This window comes from Mesoplodon densirostris, chromosome 12, assembly GCF_025265405.1.
Source record: "Mesoplodon densirostris isolate mMesDen1 chromosome 12, mMesDen1 primary haplotype, whole genome shotgun sequence".
In the NCBI taxonomy this organism is placed as follows: domain Eukaryota; kingdom Metazoa; phylum Chordata; class Mammalia; order Artiodactyla; family Ziphiidae; genus Mesoplodon; species Mesoplodon densirostris.
The window spans coordinates 16,778,999-16,802,280 of NC_082672.1; the positions used below are offsets into that span (position 1 = coordinate 16,778,999).

Sequence of the window (23,282 nt, forward strand, 5' to 3'; positions counted from 1 at the left end):
TTCATTAGTTAAAAAGAAGCCTGTGGAAATTGATACAAATAATCCAAGAAATGCAGTGGAATGCCATGATGTCATGAGAAGACTCTAGAGAATGAGTTTTCTCTGGTTTATATTAACTATCAAATGTTCTGCTGGGGCATAAATTATCTCCTGTCCCACAAACTTTAAAAACAAGTCACAAAATCCACATTAGAATATAAGTTTTTTAATTTTTATAAATAACTTATCTGTTACAAAGATAGTTTTTACCCAGCTAAATCACAAAACCATCAACTCAAGATATCCAAATTACGTTTTATTAATAAAACAAGTAAAAACTGATTTATCAATCTTCACATAGAACTGCAGATGAAGCTGAAAAACAAGGCCTATTTTTAGAACAAAACGCATCAAATGTAAGGGCTTTGAGTTTATTGTCTAATTAACTAGGATTGTCATAGTTCTTCCCATATACAAGATGCAAAGCCTGGAAGTTAGGGCTTTGACATTCATATAGAATCACCTGTAATAATCCTGTTTATTTAAAAATATTCATTTGCAAACATTTACAGTGGGTGACAGTCTACATTACCTCCTATCTTTTGCTACATTTCAGCACTTCCCTTAGCCCCATTCTAAGCACTGATATATAATTCCATAATTGTTTTTTAAAATGCATACTGTTCTTTCTTTTTCTTGATTTCATTTAGTTATATACATTCCTGATCATCTGAATATTTATTTTCCTTATAAAAATATATCATCAAAATAAAGAGATGCTTGAGGTTGCTTCAGTGTTCAAGTTTGCTTGTTTTTCTTTTTTCCAGCTCTTCTTCAGTTGTCCTAAATATGACTAGCCTTGTTTTATAAATATACACGATACTGCCACCAAGTCAGGTTTAGAAACGGATGGCCCCAACAGTAAAGCATTTAAACTTCTCTCCGAAAAAAGGGCTGTAGGTGCTGCTGCTGTTGCTGGTTTTGAAACTGTACTTTCCCAATAGTAATCTCTTGTGAGAGTTCTGTGGGACACGAGGCAGATAAAGCAAGCTTAACCTTGTTGCTGTCAGTGGGTTAAAAATATCTTTTGTTTTAAGCTTCCCTGTGGAAGATAAAACACTGTGTTGTGTTACCCACCGCTGAAGTCAGTATATAGTGTGACCTATAGACGTAAGTCTTGTAATATTTTCTGCAATTCACTGTGCAGCATCTGTATGTCTTCACAGAACATCGGCACTCATGAGGGCAAAGTACAGAATAAGTAGAGGAAAGTTATTTTGTGCATAGTTTCATTTCATTAATGCTTTTTTTATTTTAAGGCGTTGCTTCTCTCAGGTAAGGCTTAAAAAGGGACATGATCGTGCTTAATCACTAAAAGGAAAAAAGAAAATTAGTTAACAAAAGACTATTACGCTATACATATAGAAATACAAGAAAATAATAAGGAAGAAAAGAAATCACTTAAAGCAGACTCGAGAGATCTGTACAGTAGGAAAAGCTTTGGGATATTTCACTCCATGTTTGTACAGACAATGCATGCTGCTTTTCTTTTCATCTTTAGACCCTAGATGCTGGCTTCACAGAGTGGAGACGTTTTCAGGGAAGACAAAGACAAGGCCAAGAGTACCACAGATTTGTGAAGTTCTTCCCCTATCCATTGGCACTTTATGGCAGCAAACAGTTTTTAAATAGTTAAATCTTGTTCCTTTTCTTCATGTTTGTAGTGTTTCACCGAAAGCTTTAAAAAAAAAAAAAAAGCCATTGTTCTATTCCTTCCTCCTGTCAAAATTCAGTAGTGACATGAGGGGAAAAGGTACTGGGAACACCTAGGTATTAATATATTGAGAATTATCCTTAACGGGCTACTGGTAACACTGTACATGGTTAGGCAGTGGGCAACCAAGTCTTTCAGCAGATTACCTTCATGTGATGAATTTCAACTGCCCATGACATTAGACTGAGGTATTATTAGCTCTGTGGGTTGACATTTAACATTAGCACAACACCATCTTGCCACACCTTCAATTTGACAAAATCCTATGTAGCAGTGAAACTTTTCCCCTGATGACAGACTAGTTTCTTGAACTTCAGATGTGGTTTTAGGGAAGATATAGTGCCTCTTGGCTCAGAAATGCCTTGGCATCTCACACTGTTCACAACGGATTAAGGCTGGATGGTTCAAAAAAGTACAGGCAGTACAATTCCACTGAGCCCCCTCATCATCTTCTGTGTCTTGAGTCTTTGGTGTTTTGATGGTGGACCTTTGATCTGTAAGGAAGCAAAAATCGCAAAGTCATAAATTATTGGCAACTTTAAACACTATTTGTACTGCACAGCATGAAACAGCTTGTTAAACAAGTGAAGCATCTAGCTGAAACCGACACACATGCTTGATCCTTACAACCTGTCTCTATCAGGCTGGCACTTCTCCGCTGGGGAACAGCAACATGTACATGACATAACCACCTCAATATCTCCGCAAAGGGGAAAAGAGCATCATTTCCCCCAATTCATAGCAGGTGAAAAGGGAAATCAATTCATATGGTAACTAATAGCCAAGATTACCATAATGTCACCTAAGAGGGTGAAAAGGTGTCCAACTACAATGCAATACTGCTAGTGCATTTATGTCTGATTAAAGTTTGAGTTTCATTTCTCACTGAAGTAGTATTTATATTTTTGTTTTCTACCAGGAATGGAAGTTTTTGTTAAATGTTCTCTATCTGAACAACGCAAATAAAATATAAAGATGAACTAATTTCTAAAATCTTATTTATTTAACTAAATATCGACAATAGACCTTGGAGGAGTAAATCAGTATAAAATTTTACCAGACTTTATTTCTCACTTTATTTAAAAATCATATTTATTATGGAACACTAGAAAGACTATTAGATTAAGAGCTGTGAGAATGGAGTTCTACTCCTGGCTCTGCTACTAACTCCTAATTTCTTTGCTCTGTGACCTTAGATAATAAATCATGTATCCTCTACATCTAATCTTTCTTACTTATAAAATAAAGTCACTGCAGCTTTATGAAGCCACTGTTCTAGAATGTCTGCATGTACAGAGGTAACTTAAATATAAGGAATAATTATATTCCTCCATGGTTGTATCTAAGATGAAATTACGTTTATGAAACTACTTTTTGGGGGGAGGGAGGTACCATTATAATTTTAGAATAGTATCCCTACAAATTACTGTGGGGACGTTTCAAGTAAAAGGAGCATATGCACTGCTGGATCCCTCCAGTCAAGGTTTATAATTTGTAGTTTCCAAACTATGTTAAGACAATGTATATTAATTTGAAAATTCTACCTGCTCCATGGAGTTGATAACTAAATGATACCTTTTCTGCTATTTTAAAAGACAAGCTATTGTATATAGTAGATGAAAATATCAAGTTTCTATAACAAATTTAAAATAATTAAGTAATGTTTGGTACTCTGTACCCCTTTAGCTGCACTTTACTGTTTGGCGTTAAACATTTATTGCAAAATTCCCCCTTTAAGCATTGGTCAGAATTTTTTAGGCATCACCACAGTTTCTGGCACATGCATGAGCAGCATGGAAGTACTATTTATACAGTAATTTTCTTTAAACCGGATAACTTTAAAACAAGTATCTATTTAAGGTTTACCTAAGTAAAAATATTTGAAAAATCAAGGGTCTGACAGTACTAATTAGTATCCCGTAAAACACATTAAAATAAATACAGTTAAAAAAAGTTTGACTTTTACCATCTACAATTATTTCACACTCCATACTTGGGAAACATTTTATAGCATAACTGTTTTAATCTGGGGATAATCCAGTCTACTTACTAGAATTTTGGTCTCAGCGAGGCTAGAAAACATTCCTACCTGGCACATTTTCAGTAAAACCTTGTCTTTCCTTTTTGTTTCACGACAAAGGTTTTTTAGGGAGGCTGTTCAATCTATATTAACACTTCAATCTATTATGAAGTGCCAGAATCTTCTTCATTATTTACGTAATGTCTAAGGTATCAATAGAGGACCTAAATTTTTTTTAAAATGGAAAAGCCTCCAATGGTTTTCTGACATCTGCACAATCTCTTTTGGTACTTAGAATTATGACTCTTTTTTATGAGTGGTATTTGGAAACTAAGTAACCACCAGAATTGAAAAAAGAGGAAATTAGGTGGCACAGGATGACTTGTGATTGCCACACTTCATTTTAGCTGTTAAAAAACCCTGCATTGGGCTTCCCTGGTGGCACAGTGGTTGAGAGTCCGCCTGCTGATGCAGGGGACACGGGTTCATGCCCCGGGCCGGGAAGATCCCACATGCCGCGGAGCGGCTGGGCCCGTGAGCCATGGCCGCTGAGCCTGCGCGTCCGGAGCCTGTGCTCCGCACCGGGAGAGGCCACAACAGTGACAGGCCTGCGTGCGGCAAAACAAACAAACAAACAAACAAAAAAACCCCATAAAAAACCCTGCATTGTCTGTTGGTGGGAATGTAAACTGATACACCCACTATGGAGAACAGTATGGAGGTTCCTTAAAAAACTAAAAATAGAACTACCATACGACCCAGCAATCCCACTACTGGGCATATACCCTGAGAAAACCATAATTCAAAAAGAGTCACGGGATGGGGCTCTTTGGTGGTGCTAATGGCAGACTCTGGGAGGGCTCACGTCAAGCAGTACTTCCCAGAACTTCTGCTGCCAGTGTCCTTGCCCCCACAGTGAGCCACAGCCACCCCCAACTCTGCAGGAGACCCTCCAACACTAGCAGGTAAAGAAACAGAGGCTAAAGATCCGTTAGCAGGAAAGTCAGCACTGGAACTCAGGACTTTTGACTGCAGAGACCACTCACACACTTCCATGTCTTCTGTCTCTCTCAAGGTCCAGCCCTGTCTTCTAGAGAGAGACTGGGTGCTGACAGGGTCTTGGTGCTCTGGCCGGATGTCAGGCCAGAGCCTCTGAGGTGGGAGAGCTGAGTTCAGGACACTGGACCACCAGAGGCCTCCCAGCCCCAATGTAATATCAAACGGCGAAAGCTCTCCCAGAAATCACCATCTCAACACTAAGACCCAGCTCCACTCAGTGCTTCACCCAGCAAGCTACAGTGCTGGACACCCTATGCCAAACAACTAGGAAGACAGGAACACAACCCCACCCATTAGCAGAGAGACTGCCTAAAATCATAATAAGGTCACAGACACCCCAAAATACACCACCGGACATGGTCCTGCCCAGCAGAAAGACAAGATCCAGCCTCATCTGCCAGGAAGCCTACATAAACGACTGAACCAACCTGAACCACTGGGAGCAGACACCAAAAACAGTGGGAACTACGAACATGCAGCCTGCGAAACAGAGACCCCAAACACAGTAAGTTAAGCAAAATGAGAAGACAAAGAAATACACAGCAGATGAAGGAGCAAGGTAAAAACTCACCAGACCAAACAAATGAAGAGGAAATAGGCAGTCTCCCTGAAAAAGAATTCACAGTAATGATAGTAAAGATGATCCAAAATCTTGGAAATAGAATGGAGAAAATACAAGAAACGTTTAACAAGGACTTGGAAAAACTAAAGAGGAAACAAACAATGACGCATAACGCAATAAATGACATTTAAAATTCTCTAGAAGGAATCAATAGCAGAATAACTGAGACAGAAGAACGGATAAGTGACCTGGAAGATAAAATAGTGGAAATAACTACCGCAGAGCAGGATAAAGAAAAAAGAATGAAAAGAATTGAGGACAGTCTTAGAGACCTCTCAGACAACACTGGACACACCAACATTCGAATTATAGGGGTCCCAGAAGCAGAAGACAAAAAGAAAGGGAGTGAGAAAATATCTGAAGATATTATAGTTGAAAACTTCCCTAATATGGGTAAGGAAATAGTCAATCAAGTTCAGGACGCACAGAGAATCCCATACAGGATAAATCCAAGGAAAAACACGCTAAGACACATATTAATCAAACTATCAAAAATTAAAAACAGGGCTTCCCTGGTGGCGCAGTGGTTGAGGGTCCGCCTGCTGATGCAGGGGACATGGGTTCGTGCCCTGGTCCAGGAAGAGCCCATGTGCTGCGGAGTGGCTGCGCCCGTGAGCCATGGCCGCTGGGCCTGCGCGTCCGGAGCCTGTGCTCCACAACGGGAGAGGCCACAACAGTGAGAGGCCCGCGTACCGCCAAAAAAAAAAAAAAAAAAAAAAAGCAGCAGGGAAAATTAACAATTAACACACAAGGGAATCCCCATAAGGTTAACAGCTGATCTTTCAGCAGAAACTCTGCAAGCCAGAAGGGAGTGGCAAGACATATAAACTGTTGAAAGGGGAAAACCTACAACCAAGATTACTCTACCCAGCAAGGATCTCACCCAGATTCCATGGAGAAATTAAAACCTTTAGAGAGATGCAAAAGCTAAGAGAATTCAGCACCACCAAACCAGCTCTACAACAAATGCTAAAGGAACTTCTCTAGGCAGGAAACACAAGAGAAGGAAAAGACTTACAATAACAAACCCAGAAGAATTAAGAAAATGGTAATAAGAACATACATATCGATAACTACCTTAAATGTAAATGGATTAAATGCTCCAACCAAAAGACACAGACTGGCTGCATGGATACAAAAACAAGACCCATATATATGCTGTCTACAAGAGACCCACTTCAGACCTAAGGACACATACAGACTGAAAATTAGGGGATGGAAAAAGATATTCCATGCAAATGGAAATCAAAAGAAAGCTGGAGTAGCAATTCTCATATCAGACAAAATAGACTTTAAAATAAAGTCTATTACAAAAGACAAAGACGGAGGCTACATAATGATCAAGGGATCAATCCAAGAAGAAGATATAACAATTGTAAATATTCATGCACCCAACATAAGAGCACCTTAATACATAACGCAAATGCTAACAGCCACAAAAGGGGAAATCGACAGTAACACAATCATAGTCGGGGACTTTAACACCCCACTTTCACCAATGGACAGATCATCCAAAATGAAAATAAATAAGGAAACACAAGCTTTAAATGATACATTAAACAAGATGGACTTAATTGATATTTATAGGACATTCCATCCAAAACCAGAAGATTACACTTTCTTCTCAAGTGCTCATGGAACATTCTCCAGGATAGATCATATCTTGGGTCACAAATCAAGCCCTGGTGAACTTAAGAAAATTGAAATCGTATCAAGTATCTTTTCCGACCACAACACTATGAGACTAGATATCAATTACAGGAAAAAAATCTGTAAAAAATACAAACACATGGAGGCTAAACAATACACTACTAAATAACCGAGAGATCACTGAAGAAATCAAAGAAGAAACCAAAAAATACCTAGGAACAAATGACAATGAAAACATGACGACCCAAAAACTATGGGATGCAGCAAAAGCAGTTCTAAGAGGGAAGTTTATCTCAATACAATGCTACTTCAGGAAACGAGAAACATCTCAAATAAACAACCTAACCTTACACCTAAAGCAATTAGAGAAAGAACAAAAAAACCCCCAAAGTTAGCAGAAGGAAAGAAATCATAAAGATCAGATCAGAAATAAATGAAAAAGAAATGAAGGAAACGATAGCAAAGATAAATAAAACTAAAAGCTGGTTCTTTGAGAAGATAAACAAAATTGATAAACCATTAGCCAGACTCATCAAGAAAAAAAGGGAGAAGACTCAAATCAATAGAATTAGAAATGAAAAAGGAGAAGTAACAACTGACAATGCAGAAACACAAAGGATCATGAGAGATTACTACAAGCAACTCTATGCCAATAAAATGGACAACCTGGAAGAAATGGACAAATTCTTAGGAAAGCACAACCTTCCAAGACTGAACCAGGAAGAAACAGAAAATATAAACAGACCAATCACAGGCACTGAAATTGAGACTATGATTAAAAATCTTCCAACAAAAGCCCAGGACCAGATGGCTTCACAGGCGAATTCTATCAAACATTTAGAGAACACCTATCCTTCTCAAACTCTTCCAAAATAGAGCAGAGGGAGGAACACTCCCAAACTCATTCCACAAGGCCACCAGCACCCTGCTACGAAAACCAGACAAAGATGCCACAAAAAAAAGAAAACTACAGGCCAGTATAACTGATGAGCATAGATGCAAAAATCCTCAAAAAAAAATACTGGCAAACAGAATCCAACAGCACATTAAAAGGATCATACACCATGATCAAGTGGGGTTTATCCCAGGAATGCAAGGATTCTTCAATATACACAAATCAATCAATGTGATAAACCATATTAACAAATTAAAGGAGAAAAACCATAGGATCATCTCAATAGATGCAGAAAATGCTTTCGACAAAATTCAACACCCATTTATGACAAAAACCCTCTAGAAAGTCGGCAGAGAGGGAACTTACCTCAACATAATAAAGGCCATATATGACAAACCCACAGTCAACATCATTCTCAATGGTGAAAAACTGAAAACATTTCCACTAAGATCAGGAACAAGACAAGGTTGCCCACTCTCACCACTGTTATTCAACATAGTTTTGGAAGTTTTAGCCACAGCAATCAGAGACAAAAAAGAAATAAAAGGAATCCAAATCGGAAAAGAAGAAGTAAAATTGTCATTGTTTAAAGATGACATGATACTATACCTAGAGAATCCTAAAGATGCTACCAGAAAAATACTAGAGCTAACCAATGAATTTGGTAAAGTAGCAGGATACAAAATTAATGCACAGAAATCTCTTGCATTTCTGTACACTAATGGTGAAAAATCTGAAAGAGAAATTAAGGAAATACTCCCATTTACCACTGCAACGAAAAGAATAAAATACCTAGGAATAAACCTACCTAAGGAGACGAAAGACCTGTATGCAGAAATCTAAGACACTGAAGAAAGAAACTAAAGATGATACAAACAGATGGAGAGTTATACCTTGTTCTTGGACTGGAAGAATCAACACTGTGAAAATGACTATACTACCCAAAGCAGTCTACAGATTCAGTGCAATCCCTATCAAACTACATATGGCATTTTTCACAGAACTACAACAAAAAATTTCAATCTGTATGAAAACAAAAAAGACCCCGAATAGCCAAAGCAATCTTGAGAAAGAAAAACGGAGCTGGAGGAATCAGGCTCCCAGACTTCAGACTATACTACAAAGCGACAGTAAACAAGAGAGTATGGTACTGGCACAAAAACAGAAATATAGATCAATGGAACAGGATAGAAAGCCCAGAGATAAACCCACACACCTATGGTCACCTTACCTTTGATAAAGGAGGCAAGGATATACAATGGATAAAAGACAGCCTCTTCAATAAGTGGTGCTGGGAAAACTGGACAGATACATGTAAAAGAATGAAATTAGAACACTCCCTAACACCATACATAAAAATAAACTCAAAATGGATTAAAGACCTAAATGTAAGGCCAGACACTATAAAACTCTTAGAAGAAAACACAGGCAGAACAGTCCATGACATAAACCACAGCAAGATCCGTTTTGACCCACCTCCTAGAGAAATGGAAATAAAAACAAAAATAAACGAATGGGACCTAATGAAACTTAAAAGCATTTGCACAGCAAAGGAAAACATAAACAAGACGAAAAGACAACCCTCAGAATGCGAGAAAATATTTGCAAATGAAGCAACTGACAAGGATTAATCTCCAAAATACACAAGCAGTTCATGCAGCTCAATATCAAAAAAACAAACAACCCAATCCAAAAATGGGCACAAGACCTAAATAGACATTTCTCCAAAGAATATATACAGATTGCCAACAAACACATGAAAGGATGCTCAACATCACTAATCATTAGAGAAATGCAAATCAAAACTACAATGAGGTATCCCCTCACACCGGTCAGAATGGCCATCATCAAAAAATCTACAAACAATAAATGCTGGAGACAGTATGGAGAAAAGGAAACCCTCTTGCACTGTTGGTGGGAATGTAAATTGATACAGCCAGTATGGAGAACAGTATGGAGCTTCCTCAAAAAACTAAAAATAGAACTACCATACAACCCAACCCAGCAATCCCACTACTGGGCATATACTCTGAGAAAACCATAATTCAAAAAGAGTCATGTACCACAATGCTCACTGCAGCTCTATTTACAATAGCCAGGACATGGAAGCAACTTAAGGGTTCACTGACAGATGAATGGATAAAGAAGATGTGGCACATATATACAATGGAATGTTACTCAGCCATAAAAAGAAATGAAATTGAGTTATTTGTAGTGAGGTGGATGGACCTAGAGACTGTCATACAGAATGAAGTTAAGTCAGAAAGAGAAAAACAAATACCGTATGCTAACACATATATATGGAATCTAAAAAAAAAAGAAAAATGGTTATGAAGAACCTAGGGGCAGGACAGGAATAAAGACGTGCAGACGTAGAGAATGGACTTGAGGACACGGATAGGGGAAAGGGTAAGCTGGGGCAAAGTGAGAGAGTGGCATGGACATATATACACTTCCAAATGTAAAATAGATAGCTAGTGGGAAGCAGTTGCACAGCACAGGGAGATCAGCTCGGTGCTTTGTGACCACCTAGAGGGGTGGGATAGGGAGGGTGGGAGGGAGACACAAGAGGGAGGAGATATGGGGATATATGTATATGTATAGCTGATTCACTTTGTTAAACAGCAGAAACTAACACACCATTGTAAAGCAATTATACTCCAATAAAGCTGTTAAAAAAAAAAACAAACCCTGCATTGCAAAGCAGAACTGATTTCAAGAACTAAGTAAACCTCTATAAGTGAAACTAGCAACTCCCTATTTTAGCTTTAAGGCAAAAATGACTAATTCTTTATTTCTCCAAAAGTAGCCAGTACACAGGCTTCTATCTTTTGTGCAAAGGTTTTTAAGTACTGGAGTTTTTCTTTTTCTTTTCTTACTTTTTATCATGGGATAATGGTGAAATAAACCCTCAGGCACTTATCCTGCTTCTACAACTCTCAAGACAAATCTTATTTCATCTGTATTCCACCTCCCTCCTAACCTCAACACGTAAGTACTGGATTATGATGAAACAAAACAGGATCTTTTTATATGAAAATTTTAGTGTTTTTTTTTGTGTGTGTGGTATGCGGGCCTCTCACTGTTGTGGCCTCGCCCGTTGTGGAGCACAGGCTCCGGACACGCAGGCTCAGTGGCCATGGCTCACGGGCCCAGCCGCTCCGCGGCATGTGGGATCTTCCCGGACCGGGGCATGAACCCGTGTCCCCTGCATTGGCAGGCGCACTCTCAACCACTGCGCCACCAGGGAAGCCCGAAAATTTTAGTTTTTGAAAGAGAGTAAAAAGATTGTATTAAGGCAACTCAGTTAGAGTCTAAAATACCCACTTTGCTTATTTTAAGAAGCTAGGCTATACAACTGTTTTCTTTATTCCTTTATTCAATTAACATCCAAATAGCATCCAATGTTTGAACACTGGCTTCCCCATGTACTATGCCAAATATCCTAATCTCACTTTTGCTCCTTTGTAATAAGAGTTCATTATGTTCCAGCTAACGATGTTTAAAAACATTTAAATTAAAAAATATGAAGATAAAGCTAGGCCTAATTAAGTTATACTTGAACAAAAATGAGTGGACAGCACAGGATACTGAATGAGACTATGAACATTCTTGTAACAAACTAAAAAACTAGTAACATACTTGTTTCTTTCTTATTCCCATTTCTATATGTTTTTTAATGCCTGGAGTAAAAAAAACCCACACAAATGTTCCGACATTTCTTAGTTTGGTGTCTATATAGTCTGTGAATATCAGTGATGTAAAAATGATAGTGGGTAATTATTTTAAAAAACCATTCGTCTGAAATTCAGAGTATTTTGATTACAGAGAACTATGCGTAAACTAAATAGGACAGAATACTCATGAAAAATAAACTTTCCTAAGGTGTCTTCCTTAACGTTTGTCTAAAATTTCAAAGAATGCAAGTTTCCGCACCTGGTGATTTTTTTTTTTTTTTATTGGCCAAGATTTGCTATTTTGGGAGTATATGATGAATCCTTAGGACATGCATATTACTTTTCAAGAGCTAAGTACATTACATTTTTGCAGCCTCCCCAATTCCCAGCATGTAAGTGAAAATAAATATCTTCTGAATGAATCCATCCAAGAATGCCAAAGTTTGAAGCACTTCTAGAGTGGAAGGTTTTCCAAAACCTTGCTTTTCAAAATGCAACAGTTCTCACACTTACTGGACACACTAACCTTTGGGTTTTGGTGGCACAGGACCTACAAATCCAATATTGTCATAAAAGTTATGAATAGCGCTGGGATTAAAATGTGGTCCTGAAATACATAAAAAGTAAGTGTATCAATGCTTATAGCTCAAAAATATTAAAAAAATTCTTTAAAAAAACAAATATTTTCTTTCTAAAAAATATCACATTATAAATAGAAGAAATACTTTTTGCACCTCTAATGTCAAATTACATGTCAGGATTTCAAAAACAGCTGAGATAGGTATAATATAGTACCCATAACAGAGGTCTAAGTGGTAAATTGGGGAAGAAGTCAAATTAATGCCAGTAAGACGGTAACAGAATTATAACTAGACCCCTGTTCTATGTGACAAGATAACTTAAAATTTAACAATTTAAAATACAATTTTAACATGGTCTTAAGCAACTAAATAGCTTGGCTTCAAGTAAGTATAAAAACCTTGTACTAATGTAATACAGTGCTTCAGATTTTAAACAAAAGCAACAAGTTCAAGAATTATAGTTTCTAGACTGGCACTAACTTCCTTTTTCTCTCCAAAGTTAAATTATGGCATTTTCAATGAATGTTTCAAGATAAACAGCTTACTTACTAAAATAAAACAAATCATCTTTCAGTTTAATGGATTTTGGCACATACTAAGAAGTATGATTAAGGGCTTATTTCTTGGCTTCTTCCCTTTCCTGTCTTTTCCATTTTATATATTTCTATTATTTCTAAAGTTCAGAATTAGGTTTAAGTTATAAATATTCCTTTTAGTTGTCTATGGAACTGAACTGTAAACATTTTTTGTTCTACAATAAGCAGTTATTGCTTGTCAGTAATAGCTCAAGTATAATAAACTATCATTGTCCTAAAAATATAAGCCGTATTTTTATTTTCGTCTCTATTTTAGCAATTAAGAAAGTACCATTAGGGTGGCGATGCCTTTTAAATTATGTTCTTAAAAGCATAATTCTTGAAAGGGAAAAAGGAAAAAGGTTTATGAAGTACGTACATTTTAATCTTAATAAATATTGTAACAGATTATACTAATGCATAACAGCAATACTTTTGACAATACAGCCAGACATACTAATCACTGTCTTCCCTTACACATGACTAAAGGGGATTTGAAGGTTATACAATGGATCAAATTACTCCTCAACCAAATATATAACTTTGGGGGGGAGTGGAGAGTGAGCGAAAACAAAAATCCAAGTAGCACTATATGGCTCCAAGGTCAAATCTGAAACAGTAAGATTACAATGGATAAGTCTGGTTTTAGCCATGGGAAAAGAGTCGGTAAAAATGAATTTCAGCTGAGTATGCATTGCACTTTACCTCGGGCTTGAAAAAGATCAATTTCTTTGGTTAAGCAGTCAATGTCAATCTGGAGTTGTCTATTACAACTTCTCAATTGCTGCATTTCTTCGAGCTGAAAAATAATTCCATGTGAGAAGGATCTACATTGAACTCTTGTGTTATTAGCTAAGAAACAGTGAAGTTTTGCAGGGGGAGTTAAGGACAGAGAAAGAAGTATGAATTAAGAGCATTTCTAGAAAACAAGATCAAGGTTTTATACTTATGACAGATTGCCTAGTCTCATGTTCAAGCATAGCAGTCACAACAGTTAGAGAAAGAAAGACTTACTGAAGGTATTTGGGATATGGAATTTGATCTTTTCAGACGCCTTCGAGTTAGATTATTTTCCATTTCATTGACCTCAGATTTTAGTTTATCCAGCTTTTTCTTTTGAATCTCAAGTTCTCTTTGAAGTCGTTCCATTCTGGCCTTCTGATGTACCAAAAGAGCTGCAATACATATTAGTAAATATGAGGACCCACTCAGTTTAGTCAATTAACCTTTAAACAGCCTCGGGGAAACAAAACAAATGACTACTTCTGTGACAAACAAGAGGCTGCCAAGAATCCCAAAGATAACAATAACACAAAATATTGTGAGTGAAACTAAAATTTCAAAATTTTTTACTTGAAAATTATTTTAATTATTTAAGCATACAAATGTCACTCATTTTTTTGGGGGGGAGGCTTTAGTATGGCCAATGACAGCATTTTTGCCTATAGCCGCTCAAAAGGTCTACTAGAGTCAATTAACCTACTTACTATTTAATTCAATTTTGACCCCTTGAAAGGATAAGCCCCTCTCCTCCAAAGTGTCTGACATGTTTGGACTATACATAAGGTATCCTAATATAGACATGTTATAGATATTTTAGACGGGAACATGAGTTAGGTTAAATCCACTTTGATGTATACAACAAATAAAACTGATTTCAATTCACATGAATGTTAACATTAAATTCCTCAAACTGAAAATTAAAAACAATACCATTCAGATGAATCAAACACATTTTCTTATATTGCAATTACGTTTTGTGAAAATATTTTCCTAAGATTTCCTAAGGAAAGAAAATAAGCAATCAATCTTGTCGCATGAATGATGAATTGCTTGGGAAACCTTATTAAACCATAAAAATTGGTATATGTTCTTGCCATCTCTGGACAATGTGAGCTTCACTTCTTAGGACACTGGACTGGTAGTGAAGATACCTGAATAGACTTCTATTAAAAGGCAGCTTGGGACGATTCTACCATGAGAAAACAGGCAGATGTGGGAAAATACAATAAATAACTTCTAAAAATGAAAAAGTCAAGTTGATTAAACAGATTAGATTAATGCTAAATAGTCATCATCAATCAAACTTAAATTTCCATGAATCTAAAAAATAAGGAAAAGGCTATAAACATTCAGGCCATTCAATCCAGTAGTGTATTCTAGAATCAGAATTAGGGTGTGAGGTGCGGGAGGCTAGTTAGGCTCAAGTACTTTAAAATTAACTTTAAACAATACATAATTTTTCCCAACAAAAATGTGACACTAATATAATCCACAGGTATTTCCTCTGTAATTCTTCTTTCTTACTTATTGGAAGAAAAGAATATTAGGGCATTATGTTTCAAGTTTTAAAAACCATGACTGATTCTTGCTACCCTCTCTCCCATTTTAATATATATTCTAAGAACACAGGGCAGTGTTTTTGGAGGTACACATGTTCCTGATAGAAAACTCACCGTGTCTTTGTACATCCATACCTACCCCAAGCTTGTTTTGTCAGGCTTTTATTAATTTGGTTTATTTTATTTGAATTGCAGACTTTTATCCCTCTATTTCCAAAATATAAGAATTCTGCATTAGGGTTTATTTTATTCTCTTAAAAAAGATGAGGAGTGGGCTGTTAATTTTTGAGTGGGATAATAAGAGGAGAAAGACGGAGGCACGAAGTGGGAATGAAGGGCAAGGCAGAGGAGAACCAGGAGTACATAATACACTTGCCTTCATTTCTAAACCCTGACCACCTACCAACATGTCTCAAGTGGCATTAGACATTTGTTCAAATTAATGATTACTTAAAAGCAGTATTTCTTAAAAGTAATGGAGATTTTCTCCCTAAAAGTTTTTTCCTAAATATGTTAAAAAAAAACACTTAAAAAATACATTTATTTATCTATTTATTTATTTTTGGCTGCGCTGAGTCTTTGTTGCTGCACACAGGCTTTCTCTAGTTGCGGCGAGCGGGGGCTACTCTTCTAAAATACATTTACTTAGTGGTTCTAATGATATATGATAATTTATATTTGTGCTGAATTAGAAAATAAGATATACATTTGTTATATTATTTAATATTATATATGAAGAGGGAATAAGAACAGATTTTCTAAGAAACTGAAACCCAAACTATATCACACGCTGAGTGGTCAAAATTCATACCACGAGGGCAAGGAGAGAACCTCAAAGTAAGGAGTTATAACAACGAAATACGAAGAATCAATTGTATTAGAGAGGACTTCCATTTAAAGATGACTGAGCATTGCATTTACATGATCTTCTGCCTCTTGAAACCCCATGAAAATGACAGAGGAATAAAACTGATAGAATCCAACAATGATAAAAAATAGGAAGAAGGCAATAAATGGACGAGAAATTTCAACAAGTTTCTGGAGAATGAAAGTAGATGAAGTGGCATAGGCTTATGAAGGAGAAAGCTACAGTCTCATAGACAAGTACTGTACTGCAAAGAGGCAGCTAACTTGCCTGCAGAAACCTAAAGAGGCTCCAAACTTTGGAGAATGAAGGTAACAACAGAAGGCAGAAGTGAGGAGTGGGCCAGAAAAGGGGGTTAATTGGATATCTCTTTATGGAACAGCTCATCTCTCCCCATCCTGTGGAAGGGCAGGTAGCTGTATGCTTATTCTTAAGGCTCCTTCAAACACACATTTCTCAAGCTGGTTCCCATACACAAAGAATGCTAGGTGGTGATAGTGGAGTGTTCTCTTGCAGCAGAAGGCTCTTCACTTATTCCTCACAAAGCAAAGTCTGCCAAGTGACAAGTCTCACTTTCTTACACAGGGCTTTTAGCCCTCATAGTCCTTTATTCTTAAATATGAAGCAATAGCCAAGGATCACCACACATTTGAGGAACATCTGACATGTGAAAGACCCAGATATAGAGAAAGACTAAACCCACACTAAGTGAATATAATTGAGTAGGGAGATGAGAGAACTCAGCTTCTAATGAACATCATTAAGAGTTCAGACAATGAGCATCCATAAAACAGCAATCTGCTATGAAAAAGGAATCGGAGAACTAGCTCTTAGAAATTAAAAACATTACTGCTGAAATGAACATTTCATACATGGACTGAAAGAAAATTTAAGGAAATCTCAACTACAAAACAGAAGGACAAGGAGGTGGGATATACTGAGAATATGACAATGAGAAATAAATAGAAAATTGGTCCAGGACGTTAAATAGCTGATTTAAATAAGTTCTGGAAAGAGGCAATAAGAAACTGGAAATCAGGAGATTTCCTGGTCTGAAGGGAGACGCTAGCCTTCAAACTGAAGGGGTCCAATGAATGTAGAAAAATGAACGATTAAAAAAAAAAAAGACCTATACCTAGATACATTACTGTGGTCTATACAGAGTAGTTATACATAGAATATATGTGTGTGTGTGTGTATATATATATATATACACACACAAGTATGTATACCTTGATAAAATTAAAATAATATCCAATTATATACAAGTAGTTAAACCATAATAAGGCACAGGTAAAGACTATGCTGCAGCTTCATTTGTAATATTTGCATTGTAATAATATTTTAATTATTCAGCCAAATCACATTAATTTTCCCTATTCTGGAACCCTAAATTATTTAAATAGTAATGGAACTGAAATTACTTTTTGTACTAGTTCAAAGGGCATTAAGTAAATTACTACCATGAGTGAAGTGTGAAGGAAGGAAACAAAGGGAATAAACTACGTCAAGAGTTTACATATTATTACTTTGTATTTATAAATCATTTCACACTAAAGGGGAATCTTTTTTTGTTAGATGAGTTCATTTCATTTTTCACTTGGAAAAATTCAGCATTTTAGATTTTTCATGATAAAGTACATTTCTCAATTAAATTGCAATCTCCTTGAGGGTAAACATTTTTGTATCATCTTGTATCTACTTTTAACCCTGAAAATTGTAGGCACTTGATAAATACCTATTAAATGTAAAATAACAACAATAATTTGACTTTAATGGATAGTAAAATGAAATAGAAATGTCCAGGAAATACTGTTAAAACAAAAATTGGACATTTATTTTAAAGTCTCCTTGAATGTGTACTTCTAATATGTTTTACTTAGCAAAATTTTAATAATTTTAAAATATGGCAAGACTTTTTTAGGTTGTTGACACTGCAGAAAGATGGCTCTTTTATATGCTAGTTCTACTAAGGAAATAAGGGTTATATTTAACATTTCAATCATACAACGATTTCTTTAGTTTTCCAAACTTGACTATCTACCTTGTCCTTTTAAATAGACAGAAAAGAAGGAGGAATAACAGGTAGAGAAAAAATACTCAGTACGTTTTAAATCTTTCAGTCAAAATTAAATTTTAATGGATAAAGGTAACAGGCATGCAACGCCCCCTGGTGGTTGTTAAAATAACTGACAATTAGTTACTTAAAATACATACTAAGGCTCTTAAAACTGCTTCTATAGGCATACTAGATAGTTCACACAGTAATCTCCGAAAACGTAGTCTTTACCGAACTTTGGCCAGCTTTCAATAAACAATGGAGACAATTAGTTACTCAACTTTATTTGTAAATAGAAAAACTCACCTTAAGTTTCAGACAGTGTTAGCTTTACTAATTTTAGGCATTCTATAAGTGTAAATGACATCTAATTTCTCCAGAAGTTAAAAAAAAAATAAGAGAATTGAATGGGCATATTAAAAAAAAGATGCCTTTGCCATTGGAAAACGTACCAGGCGTTTATGGATACAAAGATTTTAGGCTTATTTAAAAAAAAAGAGAGAGAGTGAAGGAGATAAACTTTATCACTGGAAACATAAGACACTTATTTCTAGTGTCTTTAAAATTTTTGTCTGTCAGGGCAATTTTAAATGCCCAAGTGTGGTGCCATGTGGCCTAAGTCATTGTACCTAAAAAGGCACAATGTCACCTTCTACAATAAATCAAGATTTTTCTGGACTGTAACTGCTGACAGCAGGGATATTTAGATGTTTTATATACCACTATATAATTACAATCACTTATTTGGTGATTGAGTCACAAGATTCAGAGATGGCAATTACTCTTTAAAATAAAGCATGCTGATGTTTTAATCTATTTTGCCACTTTTAAGGACAGCTTGAAATCAGATCTTGCAGTGTTGCAACTGGGCCTGTAATCTGGGCAACACATTTTACAACAAAACCATGAAAATAATGCTTAACCTCTGTAATTATTTTTAAGAAATTTAAATTATTTATATATTAGTATTAATAATAGATGAGTATGGGACCCCTGCTAGACAACTTTGTTGTCATTTATTTGCATATAATTAAGATGCTGCATGTACTCTTACAGCATTATGATACAGATACTGTCTAAAAGCTTTGTTTTAGAGAAAAAGAAAACTGGGGCCTACAGACACCTAAAGAGCCTCAAAGAAATACAACTGGATGAACCATAATAGGAACTGGGAATGTTTATAGCTTAGAAAGGTTTATACTTTTTTTTTTTTTTTTTTTTTTTGCGGTACGCGGGCCTCTCACTGTTGTGGCCTCTCCCGTTGCGGAGCACAGGCTCCGGACGCGCAGGCTCACCGGCCATGGCTCACGGGCCCAACCGCTCCGTGGCATGTGGGATCTTCCCAGACCGGGGCACGAACCCGTGTCCCCTGCATCGGCAGGCGGACTCTCAACCACTGTGCCACCAGGGAAGCCCAGAAAGGTTTATACTTTAAAAGGGGATATGGTAGTTATTTCCAAGTTTTTGAAGGGATGCCACATGAAAGAGAAATAAGGCCAGTTCAATATGATTTCAAGGAGTATCACTGTAACTAAAGAGGAGATACACATGAGATTTCTGTTCTTTTCTCTCAAAATCTTGGAGTGGAGAAGGGCTTTCTAAACATAAACAGAAGCCAGAGGAAAAAAAGATTAAAAAGTTTGAATGTATAAAAATAAAAAAACTTATAAAACAACAAAAAAATTTATTGACCAAGTTAAAAGTAACAACATATTAGAAAAAACAGACTAGGCACAAAACAAGCAAGTTCACAAAATAAGAAATACAAATGGTTTAAAAATTAATACATGAAAAGATGCTCAACCTCACTCATATTCAAAGATGCAAATTTTAAAACACCAAAACAGTATATTTTTACCTATCAGACAGACAAAGATGTATTTTTTTCAATCACCTACATAGTGATGGGTGGGAGAAAGAAAGAGGAAAAGGACATTCTTATAAATATTACTAAAAATTTTCCCCATTTATAAATATGGGAGTATAAGCTGGTAGAATCTCTTTAGAGAGAGTCTCAAAATTAAAATTGGCAACATGTACTGAGGCAGTCATCAGTGTCCTTCACCAGATATTTCTGCCTCTCTGCTTTCCAGGTATGTGGTAGAACTGTGCCTCTCCATTCTCTATTAATTAGGGGTGGCTATGTGGACTTGTTTTTTCTAAAGAGTAATAAGTGTCGGAGCAGAAGCTTAAGGAATCAGAGCCGATTTGCTGTGTGTCCTTTGCCTTGCCTGAACAATCACGGAAGCACGGAGATGGAGCTTGCCTTAACCTGGGTACCTAAGTGAGGATGATGTAGAAGAGCCCACCAGCTAATCTATTTGGCAAGTGAACTAGAAATAAACCTTTGTTGTTTAAAGACACAGTTTCTTACAGTAGCATAACCAAGCCTAAATGATACATCTATCAAGATTAAAAATACACATATCCTTTGACACAGCAAGTTTCCACTCCTGGGAATCTCTTCTGCCAACATACTTGGGTGTGGGCAAAATTTGTATGCACAGATTTTTTACTGCAGCAGTTTGTAAAAACAAGACCCTAAGATCTGTCAAAAAAGGACTGATTAGAGATCATGGTACAAAATACTATGCAGTCATTTTTAAAAGCAGATCTGCAATGCCTGACATGGAATACTCTCAAAGAGATAAAAACAAAAACACTGATAAAGACAGAGAGTAAAATACTATGTTTCATTTGTATAAAAAAAGGTATAAATATATATATGCTTCATATACAATTTCAATTTCTAGAAGAACACAAAATGAACTGTTTGTGACCAGCTACTGGTTGTCTCCGGGGAGGGGAACTTTCCATCATAAACCCTTTTTGGTCTGTTTGCATTTTTTTAAAAAATCAAGTATATTTAGAAAAATATTTTGGTGTAATCCCTATAGAGTCCTAGCTGACTTCTTTGCAGAAGGTGACAAGCTGAGTCTAAATTATATATGGAATAGCAGGAGACCTCAAAGAACCAATCTAAAAAAAGAACAAAGTAGAACTCACCTGCCCCAATTTCAAAACTTACTACAAAGTAACAATAATCAGTGTAGTAAGGCATAAGGATAGACATACAGATAATTAAAAAACCCTGAAAGTCCAGAAATAAACCCATGTGTTTACGGTCAACTCATTTTCTACAAAGGTCCCAAGACCATTCAATGGGAAAAGAAGAGTCTTTTCAACAAATGGTGCTGGACTGCTATGTTTAAAATAGAGAACCAACAAGGACCTACTGTATAGCACAGGGAACTCTGTTCAATATTCTGTGACAACCTAAACGGGAAAAGAATTTGAAGAAGAGTAGATACAAGTATACCTATAGCTGAGTCACTTCGCTGTGCACCTGAAACGAACACCAAATTGTTAATCAATTCTACTCCAGTATAAAAAGAAAAAGAAAAGGCCACCTATGGTACAGGAGAGCACTTTGCAGCAACAACACAACAGCCCAAACGGTGATGGGACATCTGGACTGCCACATGCACAAGAATGAAACTGGACCCTTATCTCATACCATTACACAGAAATGAACTCAAAATAGATGAAAGACCAAAATTTAAGCTCTAAAACAATAAAACTCTCAGGAGAAAACACAGGGGTAAATCCTGATGACCCTGGATTCGGCAAATGATTCTTAGATATGACAGCAAAAATATAAATAATGAAAGGAAAAAGATAACTTGGACTTCAGCAAAATTAAAAACTTGTGCTTCAAGGACACTATCAAAGTGACAGGATAACTCACAGAATGGGAGAAAATAGTTGCAAATCATATAAGGGACTTATATCTAGAATATACAGAGAACTCATACAACTCAGTAATAAAAACAAATAACCCAATTAAAGAATAGGCAAAGGAAATAAACAGGCATTTCTCCAAAGAAAATATACAAATGGCCAGTAAGGACATGAAATGATCCTCGACATCATGAGCCATCAGAGAAATGTAAATCAGAACCACCATGAGACACCGCTTTACAGCCACTAGGATGGCAAGAATCAAAGAAAAAAGCAACTGTGGTGAAGGACGTGGAGAAATCAAAACCCTCGCACATTGTTGGTGGGAATGCAAAATGGTGCAGCCACTGTGGAAAACAGTTCATTCCTCAAATGGCTAAACACAGAGCTACCACAGGACCCAACAATTCTACTTTTATGTGTATACCTACACATATGTGTATACATATGTCCACACAAAAACTTGTACACAGATGTTCACAGCAGCATTATTCACAATAGGCAAAAACTGGAAACAACCTAAATGTCCATTAACTGATGAATGAATAAACCAAATGTAGTATATCTATACAATGGCATAATGGGCCATAAAAAGGAATGAAGTCCTAACACATGTTACAAGGTGGATGAGCTTCTAAAACATTATGCTAAGTGAAAAAAGCTAGTCACAGAAGACTGCATATTATGTAGATCCTCTTATATGAAGTGTCCAGAATATGTAAGTTTACAGCGACAGAAGGTAGATTAGTGACTACTTAGGGCTGAGGGTGGAGGTGATGGGATAGGAGGTGACAGATAAAGGGTATGGAGCTTCTTTCTGAAGTGATGAAAATGTTCTAATATTGGTTGTGGTGATGGTTACGCACATGTGACTATACTAAAAATCACTGACTTGTACACTGTAAATGACTGATGAACTTTATCTCAATAAATGTTAATACCGCAATGTTAAAATAATGACTAAGACTTTTTAAAAGTAAATTAAAAGAATGAAATATTCGTACATGCTAAAATAAAATGATCTTAAGATATGTTAAGCAAAAAATGTATATAATATATCCCCAAAGAGTATGTTTATGTTATATATACTGTAGAGTATGTATATATTATATAATGCCACATATATGTATTTATGTATACCCATATACATATACTGCATTCCCATTTTAAAAAAGTGTGTGAGACAGAGAGAGAGAGAGAGAGAGAGAGAGAGAGAAATTATAAAGGGAAGGAGGATCAAGAACTGCTAATGGAGATTACCTCTGATAATTAAACGGTGGGATGGCTGGGGGAAGGGACAGGTCAGGGGTCAAAAGGAGACATTTTTATTGTATCTTCCCTTTTTTCGGTTAAATTTCTTTTACCATATGGATATGTTATTTTCATTAATGCTTGTAAAAAATTCAGTTTAACATAGGAAATAACTTGCTAGTAGGCAGAACT

The 23,282-nt window shown here is 36.3% G+C and overlaps 1 protein-coding gene across 2 annotated transcripts in view; it reads right to left on the reverse strand.

Moving 5' to 3' along the window:
• Positions 1 to 234: 234 nt before the first annotated feature.
• The window catches only part of TAB2 (TGF-beta activated kinase 1 (MAP3K7) binding protein 2), a 79,788-nt gene continuing 56,740 nt past the window's right edge, over positions 235 to 23,282 (reverse strand). For both annotated transcript variants that reach the window (XM_060115150.1, XM_060115149.1), the window contains exons 4-7: positions 13,847 to 14,007; positions 13,538 to 13,631; positions 12,203 to 12,283; positions 235 to 2,247 (exon numbers count right to left, since the gene is read on the reverse strand). In XM_060115150.1, coding sequence (XP_059971133.1) covers positions 2,105 to 2,247; positions 12,203 to 12,283; positions 13,538 to 13,631; positions 13,847 to 14,007 — 479 coding nt within the window. In that variant the 3' untranslated portion in view covers positions 235 to 2,104. The remainder of the gene's footprint in view (positions 2,248 to 12,202; positions 12,284 to 13,537; positions 13,632 to 13,846; positions 14,008 to 23,282) is intronic.